The sequence below is a fragment of the Acinonyx jubatus genome, chromosome B4 (genome assembly GCF_027475565.1).
Source record: "Acinonyx jubatus isolate Ajub_Pintada_27869175 chromosome B4, VMU_Ajub_asm_v1.0, whole genome shotgun sequence".
In the NCBI taxonomy this organism is placed as follows: Eukaryota; Metazoa; Chordata; class Mammalia; order Carnivora; family Felidae; genus Acinonyx; species Acinonyx jubatus.
Window position 1 is genome coordinate 92,519,391 of NC_069387.1, and position 9,392 is coordinate 92,528,782.

Sequence of the window (9,392 nt, forward strand, 5' to 3'; positions counted from 1 at the left end):
ATATCTGTCTTGAGGTACTAGGTACCCTGGAGTAAGATCTTGATCTTTAAGGATACTTGGGCATGTTTTCTCTAAAGGTCTTAAAAAGAATACAACAATAAATGTTAATCTAAAAAGAGGTAGAAACATGGGAGCTTCATTGTTACATCCAAGAATAACCCGTGCCTCTTTACCTCTTTGAATTCATATCCTTTGAAGCCCTTACAGATGTATTCATAAACCGAGATTATCTCAAGTTTACAAATTTTAATGTCTTTTCACTTTCAGAGGTAAAATAGCAACCTATGCCCCTCTATAATTCCTCTAACAGTTTTAGGATAGAGTTTCTTTTAACTCAAACTGAATATGGAAGCAGTTTTTTGCAAAATTTTTGTGATATGGAATTAGAGGTTTGGAATGTATGTTAATAGTACCTATATAAAAAATTGAGTAGGGTTTTTAAATCCATTCTAGGTACGCGTGTGTTGACTAAAACTAAAATAATTTTTAAAAATCTAGGTAGCTTTCCGTTTTTCTTTGAAGGATAATATGTATACTGGTAATTCTTTTATTATCCTTAAGCCAGGATCCATTCTTTGCCTGCTGGGAGGCCATGGGCCGACTTAACCTTTGCTGACTGTCTCACACCTTCCTGTGGTTTAACTCAGGAGGTACTGGCAGGACATGGGGATAGGCATTCGGCATTTTCTTCCTGCGTAGCTTGCTCTTTGGAGATGACTGCATCCCTGTAAGACCTACCACTACAGCCTCGCTGGTAGATCTTCTCCCCCCCCTTTATTTTTTAAAGTTTATTTTGAGAGAGAGTGCGTACACACTCGTGGGAGGGGCAGAGAGAGGGAGAAAGAATCCCAAGCAGGCTCCGCACTGTTAGGACAGGGCCCAATGTGGGGCTCAATCTCACAAACCGGGAGGTTATGACCTGAGCCGAAATCAAGAAGAGTCAGACACTTAACCAACAGAGCTTCCCCAGCATCCCTGGTAGCCTCTTTTTTATGCCTTTTAGCTCTTAATAGGTGAAGGTAACATTTCCCTGTTCATCTAGCCTCACGGGTGGCAGTTGCTACCCTAGCTGCCTCAGTATTATCTTGAATCCCCTCTTCTCCCAATCTTGCCCAGCAGTAGTTCTTTGCTAAAGGTCTCTCCATGTAAGTCATATGGGATGAATGCATTTTCTTGCCAGGATAAAATGCATTTTCTTGCTCTGATAAAAGTCAACAGAATACTCTTGTGCAGAATCCTTTTCTTAAAGTCTGCCTTGTCTTGTACCTATTCTAGTGTATAGTGTAAAGTGTAAAGAGGACTTAACTTTTTTTAATCATAGAATTACTATAGAATGTTTCAGGTTGTCAAAATAATAAGGACAAACCAGATTTTAGATTTCTTATTTTTTAATTTTATTTTTAATGTTTTATTTTTGAGAGAGCACGAGTGGGGGAGGGACAGAGAGCAAGGGACATAGGATCTGAAGTGGGCTTCACTGACAGCAGAGAGCCTAGCCTGATGCAAGGCTCAAACTCATGAACCAGGAGGTCATGACCTGAGCTGAAGTTGGCCCCTCAACCAACTGAGCCAGGCGCCCCATCAGATTTCTTATTTTTAAGTTGAGCAACACCTAACACTTCTTTCAAAGGTTTATTGAAAAGATTATATGAATTAACTTACACAAGACTCTGAAGATAGTACCTGACTGCCCTACAGATGTGCTCCATAAATGTTTGTCCCCCTACCCTGTGGGCTGGCATATGATAAAATCTCCAAAATCCAGGCAAACGTGGAAGAATTACACTAGGCACTGAGGATTCAAAATTTGTTTCCTATTCTGCAGAAGTGTATCCTCTAGAAAGGAAGAAAAGCATGTAAATTTGTTTTATAAGTAGCATTAATACTCTTTCTACAGTAGTGAGATTATAGGGCGTATATATACAGTGACAAAAAGCAGAGAGTAATGTCCAGCAGACACATGCCCGTGTCTTCGGTTCCCATGCCTCCTGCCTCTCAGGATACATGGGTTTTGTGTCAAGAAATAGTCACATTTTCCAAGTATGTACCTTGGTGATTTTGCGCATTCTAGAAGAACAGGAAAAGGGCAAAGTATATTCATTTAGAAATTGAATAAATCCTTGGTAATCATGTTGGTGTATTTTCCCAGTTAGATAAGCCAGAAGCATTTCACCACATTGTTGTTCTTTTTCTTATATTCAAGACTATAGATACTGTTGCTGGAAATTTTACCGAGCCAGAAAAGGCCTTTTTGTTCTATTAGCATCATGTTTTTCCCTTCAACCAAAGAATTAGACTGCTTGTAAGTAGAAATACCATGCTGCATGGTGTAACACTTCTTAAAAAGAACATGTTACGTAAACATTAGCTGTCACCTGCCAGGCACTATTCTGTGTGCCTTTTACACAGTAATTTGGTAATCCTTACAGTGCCTTCAAAGATGGAAATTTGCCATTTTACTGATGAGCAACCTGAGACACAGATGGTAAGTGACTAGGAAATGGCAAAGCTGGGATTTGAACTCACGTAGTTAGAAAGGCCATGCTCTTTACCATCATACTACACTGCTGTATTACTGTGTGTAGGATATGTGCTTCTAGTTAAAATTTGCATATAGCTGATTTTTAGGGTGCAAGCCCACTTTTTAAGTGTAAAATTATGAACTGTTAATGATGTTACATTTCAGATAAAAGATTTTAGTGGGCATCATTTGTATTTAGAGAAGCTAAATAAAATTCTGTATAAATTTCTCTGGTGCATAACATTTTGTGTTTCAGGGCTTTTAAAATTAGGAGTAAAGTTACATTTGGTGCTTCATTTCCCCTTTTTAACTTTGTAATTATGTCAGAATTTCAAGAAAACATCAGAGAGGTATGGAAATGTTAATATACATTTACATGGTTATTTTTTTATAAGATTGAAACCCTATAGTGAAAACATTTTTGGATAGCAAAATCAGTGTTGAATATTTAACCATTGTTTGGGAAATGTTCTGTATTATTTTAGAAGAAAACCATTTGTGTGCCAAATGTTTACCATTTGACATTTGATTCAGACCACTTAGCTCATTAGATCTGTTGGCTTCATGCTGTTATATGGCTTTAGCCTACAGTTGTACTGGAAGAGATGGGCACATTAATCTTTGGAGGAGGAAGACAGGGTCAAAGGTAAAAGTCTGAGCCATCTGTAAGGCTGGCTGTGGACCCAGTTCGGAGGCAATTCTGTTAGCATAAAGTTTTAAGCATCAACAGCATAGTTTTGTTTGTCATTAGGCATGAAAAAATAAACTATAAATCCTAGCTATGTAATGGGAATCTGGACTCATTACGAAAGGAGTTAAATATTTGAAAACCTATAACATTTAAGATTAAAGGGATCTGTTAGCAGGCTAATCAGTGGGTTGCAGATATTCTACAGACTGGGAGGTGGTTTAGCAAGAAATATTTATGGTAGGAAAACATGAAAATAGTCTGCTGGGTAACGTCATTCTAGAACCAAACTTTGCTAAGTTAAGATGCTTTTATGGCAAAAGTAACTTTAAAAGCCAAACACATGTAAGTTTTAGTTATGACACTTTTTGTGTCCTTGTGGGTTCAAGAACATGACTGTGTTATTAAATCACCCACAGACAGCAGTATCTTTAAGGTTGATGTATTTGTGGGAAGAAGAAACGGTCACAATTTACTTTTAAAAAAATGGCCAAAATGTCTAAGCTTGTACACTGACCATCAAAAGGCCCTATCTAGAAAAGTCAAATCCAAATAAAGGCTCCAAGAAACTGAGGCTAGAGGCAGAAGTGTCTTATATATACCACAACCTTCAACGCAGATTTCCAAATGCTTGTTTCAAGTAAAGATTTCTCACCTGCTACCTTTAACCTAATATCCTGGAAAGTGGTTTCCCTCCACGAAAGGGGATTCAGTTCAGTTCTTCGTAAATGTGAATAAACGGGAGGGCTCCATGGAGGCAGGCAGGTTACAACTAGGCTTGATTTTAATAAGACCACATTGCCAACAAGAGGTTCTACTTTCTAGAGGACTTGTAGTATTATAGTGACAGTAAGCAGTTGAGAGCAGACCTGGGGTCAAACCTTGACCTTTAGGGAAAACCAGCTAAATCAGCATGAACCACTGTCAAGTGTATAAGGTGGCAGCCGTACTCCACCAGGAGGCATTTTCTATCAGAGGTCCTCTCAGCATTCACTCAACTGCAGGGGAAAAGCTTCATCTTGAGCCTGTGCAACAGCACGGAGTCTGAGAGTCTGAGAGTCTGACTGACTAGGTAGAAATGTCTTTTGTAAGTGGCCTGAATTTGTCCCTATTTTCATATCACTTAAGGTCATTCCTAGTAAAATATATCCTGCAAAGGGCTGGAGCCAGGCCACCTGAACTCTCAGGTGAATTCTTTAGTAAATACCTTATTTGAGGAGTTCGTGAGCATCCTGACCAGCCGCTTGTGGAGTAGAGAAGGACAGAATGTCCTAGCCCTTTGTACTCTTCAATGTTGCAAAATACCTATTTGGAGGAGCTGATTTGCTTGCAGAGAGTGAGGCCGGCCATAGCACCCAACTTCACTTTGGGAGAAATGTTGGCCAGAAATTCTCCCTTAATGTGAGTGAGGCGTTTCTTTGAACTTCCATCACTCCCCACTGGCAGAGCATCCCGTGTGTCCCAGAGCAATCCTGTACCCTCTAAAGGAGAGATCAGAAGATGCTGGAGTCGGATCCTTGGCGTTGACCTACGACTGAAGCTCCTCAGGAGTTGGGAGGAAGAAGTAGAGGAGGCAGGACAAGTGCCTCTCCCTCCTGACTTTCCTCCCTGGCCAAGGCGTAGCGTCTGGCTTTTCTGGGGTCAGGCTCTGGCGTCTCCTCTGCCCATCTTCCCACGCGGCGCACGCCTTTGGCCACCTTGGGTGCGTTCCTGCAGGGATTGTGGTCATAGATGACCAGCTTCAGACTCGACAGGTGGGCCAGGCTGGGGAAGTAACGGATGCTGTTCCTGTCCACGTCGATCACCTCCAGGAAGGGCATGTGCAGCAGCACGGGGGGGAAGTCAGTCAGCAGGTTGCCCGAGAGCCAGATGGTCCGCAGCTCTCGGAGGCGCTGGAGCTGGCCTGGCAGCAGACGCAGAGAATTGGAGCCGGCATGCAGAGTCTTTAGGAGACTTAGCTCGCAGACCACTTCCGGCAGCTGGGTGAGGCAGTTGGCCTCGACCCACAGGGTCCGGAGATTCTGAAGCAGGCTCAGCTCACTGGGGAGGTCGCAAAGTTTGTTGTTACCCAAGTAGAGGATGCAGAGCTGTTTCAAAGTACACACCACCTGGGGCAGAGCCTTGAAGTTGTTGAAATCCAGGGCCAGGATCTGCAGATTCTGCAGCTGCCCCAGCTCAGGAGGCAGGCTGTTGAGGTGGTTGTCACTCAGGTAGAGCTTGACCAGCTCCCGGAAGGAGCACACGTGCCCGGGGAAATGGCGTAGCTGGGTCCCACTCAGATCTACCATCTTGTCCACGGGCATCTCCCGGAGATCTCTGACCACGTAGTTCTGGCAGCAGTCAGCAGGGATGAAGGCCACCAGGGCCCTGATGGTGTTCCCCATGAAGAGGCCGGAGGCAGGGTGAGCCCCAGCCCACCGACTCACCGACGGGGCCCACTGCAGGTTGGGGCTGCCGCCGACTGCCCTGAGGCCTATTTTCCTCTCCCATTATAACCTGGGGTTGGCGGGACAAAAGCCAGTCACTTCAACAGAGAAAAGTGCTCGTGATAGCGACTTGAGTGTCGGGTGACAGGCCCAACGCACGGGGTCTGGGGAGGCCGGGCCTGATTCGCGTACTCACTTTCAGTCACCTAAGCCCCAATTGCCTTTATCTACATTTTTCTGTTTGTTTGTTTCAAGCTGAAAATAGCTTCACTGTTTTTTCTAATGATAAAACAGTAAGACATCATGTAAAGGTGTAACAGGAGAAAATGAAAAACACGCACAGCCATATTCCCCAGGAATGAACACTAAACATTTTAAGGTATGTCCTCCAGCTTTTGCTAGAAGTAACCAATTTATTAAAAAAAAAAATTCATACTGCTTAAGAGTCTTACTTTTTCATAACATGGACATATTTTTGTGTTTGCAGGTATCTACACAATTATTTTTAACACCTGTATTCCATTGTATGGAGGCATCGTTGAAGTGTAAACAGCTCTCTGCTGTCATCTATTGGCATCTAGATTGCTTACAATGTGTCACTATTATAAATATCCTCGTACATGCACTGTGAGAGTTAACCACTGATTTCTTTAGGAAATGGGCTTAGAAGTGTTCCTGAGTCAAAGATACGCATGTTTGTTTTTTTTAATTTTTATAATGTTTATTCATTTTTGAGAGACAGAGACAGTGCAAATGGGGAAGGGGCAGAGAAAGGAGGACAGAATCCAAAGCAGGCTCCAGGCTCCAAGCTGTCAGTACAGAGCCTGATGAGGGGCTCAAATCCACAAACTGTGAGATTATGACCTGAGCCGAAGTCAGATGCTTAACCAACTGAGCCACCCAGGTTCTCCCCACCTCCTTTTTTTTTTGAGAGAGAGAGTGTGCAAGTGAGCGAGGGTCAGAGAGAGAGAGGGAGAAGGAGGGCTCACCCGAAGTGGGGCTTGAGCTCACCTGATGTGGGACTCAAACTCACGAACCGTGAGATCATGACCTGAGCCAAAGTCAGATGCTTAACCACTGAGCCACCCAGCCGCCAACAGGTGTCCATTTTCTGAACTCTTCATTCTTACCAGGTAATAGTTTTCCATAGTTTACAAATTTGCCTTTGACAAAAGACGAGTGGAAAAGCAGAAGAGAGGGAAGAGGAAAGTCAGACTCCCGAAGCTTAAATAAATGAGGATATAATTCTCCAGTTCATCTACGGCAGATAACAGCTAATTGCCCATCAAAGGTTTGTGCTTTTCTTCCACAGTGTCCAGTTGTGGGAAGCAGCTGCCCAGCCAGGACATTTTCTAGTATGAGTCTAGGTCAGAGAGTCTAATTCTGGCCAATGAAATGTGGGCAGAAGTGATACCTGTCTCTTCTAGGCCTGGCTCATTTAAAACCAACCCCGCCTACTTCCACGCTCTCTCCATCTGCCTGCTGGATATCAACACCCAGGGTGACCTTAACTGCCACCATGTGGAAGTCACATGTTGAAACTGACAGGGCCTTGGTCCTTCTGGATCCCTGGAAAGGTTAACATTCCTAACACCCTTAAAGCTTCAGGTCAATTCTGATCTTTCTGCAAGTACCCTCTTGTACTGTTCGAAATCTTTTTGTTTGAATGTTTTGTTTTTTAACTATAGACATCTATTTAAAAACCATTCCAAATGAGACGATCCATCAACCTGCCTGCTGTATGGGAGACAGCCGGGGCTGGGGGAGTCTCAGCAAACTCTTTACCATCCTCCAGTGCCTTTGCTGCTAAATTGCTCCTAATAGACTGAGCAGAGCAGAAGAACATTCCGCGGGAATGGCCATCCTACAGAGCTCTTTGGTGATGCAGTGCCACCACCCACCTTTCTCCTCAGTCACAACGGAAGCTGGTGTCCTTGGACTTTCTACACACTGAAAGTCAAAGGCTGTCATCTCGAGGCTTCTCCTTGCTGTGTTGATTTTTACTATAATAAATGGCCTCTCAAAATGAACAAATCAGGAGACTATAGATGCTGGAGAGGATGTGGAGAAACGGGAACCCTCTTGCACTGTTGGTGGGAATGCAAATTGGTGCAGCCACTCTGGAAAACAGTGTGGAGGTTCCTCAAAAAACTAAAAATAGACCTACCCTATGACCCAGCAATAGCATTTACTGCTAGGAATTTACCCAAGGGATACAGGAGTACTGATGCATAGGGGCACTTGCACCCCAATGTTTATAGCAGCACTCTCAACAATAGCCAAATGATGGAAAGAGCCTAAATGTCCATCAACTGATGAATGGATAAAGAAATTGTGGTTTATATACACAATGGAGTACTATGTGGCAATGAGAAAGAATGAAATATGGCCCTTTGTAGCAACGTGGATGGAACTGGAGAGTGTGATGCTAAGTGAAATAAGCCATACAGAGAAAGATAGATACCATATGTTTTCACTCTTATGTGGATCCTGAGAAACTTAACAGGAACCCATGGGGGAGGGAAAGGGAAAAAAAAAAAAAAAAGAAGTTAGAGTGGGAGAGAGCCAAAGCATAAGAGACTCTTAAAAACAGAACAAACTGAGGGTTGATGGGGGGTGGAGGGAGGGGGAGGGTGGGTGATGGGCCTTGAGGAGGGCACCTTTTGGGATGAGCACTGGGTGTTGTATGGAAACCAATTTGACAATAAACTTCATATATTGAAATAAATAAATAAATAAATGGCCTCTCGACAAGTACTATGCTTTGCCTCTATATTTAGCCTGGCCACTGTGACCACAGATGGTCATGAAACAGCTGCCCTGTTGTCCCTAGAAGTAATGATGACAATGATTGCCACCTGTTATTATTTGTAACTAATTGGCTAAACTCTAAGCACTGTGCCAGGGGTTTACATATACTCTCTCTTCTCGGAAACTGCCAGAGGAATATTTTTTATCCCCAATTTTCAGATGAGAAAACTGACGGTCCGAGAGGTTGAATAATAACATCAAATATTTATTGAGCACTTACTATGTTCTGGAGGCAAGGAATCTTGTGGCTAACGAGATAGACAGGATAGGACCTTGTCTCACAAACTACACAATTCCACCAGAGCCAGGGTGGGGTTCTCCTCCTGGAATTAAGGTCCCACCAGCTGACAAACTCTGGCCTCACACTCAGAACTTCCACTGGGCGCTTTAATGCCATCCGCTAAATACGAGCATGGAGCTAAGGATAACCAAATGGTTGAGAAAGGCCTTTTGTGTGGACGGAGACAGAAATAAGCAGAAGAAAAGAAATCAAGAAAAAAAAAATGGAGAAAGCAGATTGTAACCAGCCACACTACAGTATTTTCAGAGTTTGTCCTGCCCTCATTTTTCATGCCTTTGTGTCAGGTTTAAAGTGAACGAAACGTCCCTTGGGAAGCGTGGAGGGTTATGGATTGACCATTACCATGATTGTTTTATTGGCCCATCTCGACTGTTGTCCTTGGCAAGGGGACAGCCTGCAGATTCAATGGCATCTAGGTTGCTTACAGTGTGTCTGTGAAAGACCCACACGTCCCTCTTCACAAAGTCACTGGAAAGACCACATCCTCTCTGGCCACAGATGTCTGTGAGTCTATCAAATGGGTCACATGACCCCTGTGACCCCAGAGGGCTCTGAACTGGCTTATCTAAGGGACAGGTGGGAGATGTTCAGGGCTCAGTTTAAGGACTGAAGTTGGTGATAATCTCTGAAAAGGAATGTCAGAAC

At 43.4% G+C, this 9,392-nt stretch overlaps 1 protein-coding gene across 1 annotated transcript; it reads right to left on the reverse strand.

Moving 5' to 3' along the window:
- Nucleotides 1-1,349: 1,349 nt before the first annotated feature.
- On the reverse strand, nt 1,350-5,726 carry LRRC10 (leucine rich repeat containing 10). The gene has a single exon (XM_053226481.1). It carries the CDS (start codon nt 5,591-5,593, stop codon nt 4,754-4,756), a length of 840 nt encoding a protein of 279 aa, XP_053082456.1. The 5' UTR covers nt 5,594-5,726; the 3' UTR covers nt 1,350-4,753.
- Nucleotides 5,727-9,392: the final 3,666 nt, after the last annotated feature.

What these genes read in the sequence shown, in the direction of transcription:
- LRRC10 (XM_053226481.1), bottom strand. Translation starts at nt 5,593, where the DNA reads ATGGGGAACACCATCAGGGCCCTGGTGGCCTTCATCCCTGCTGACTGC.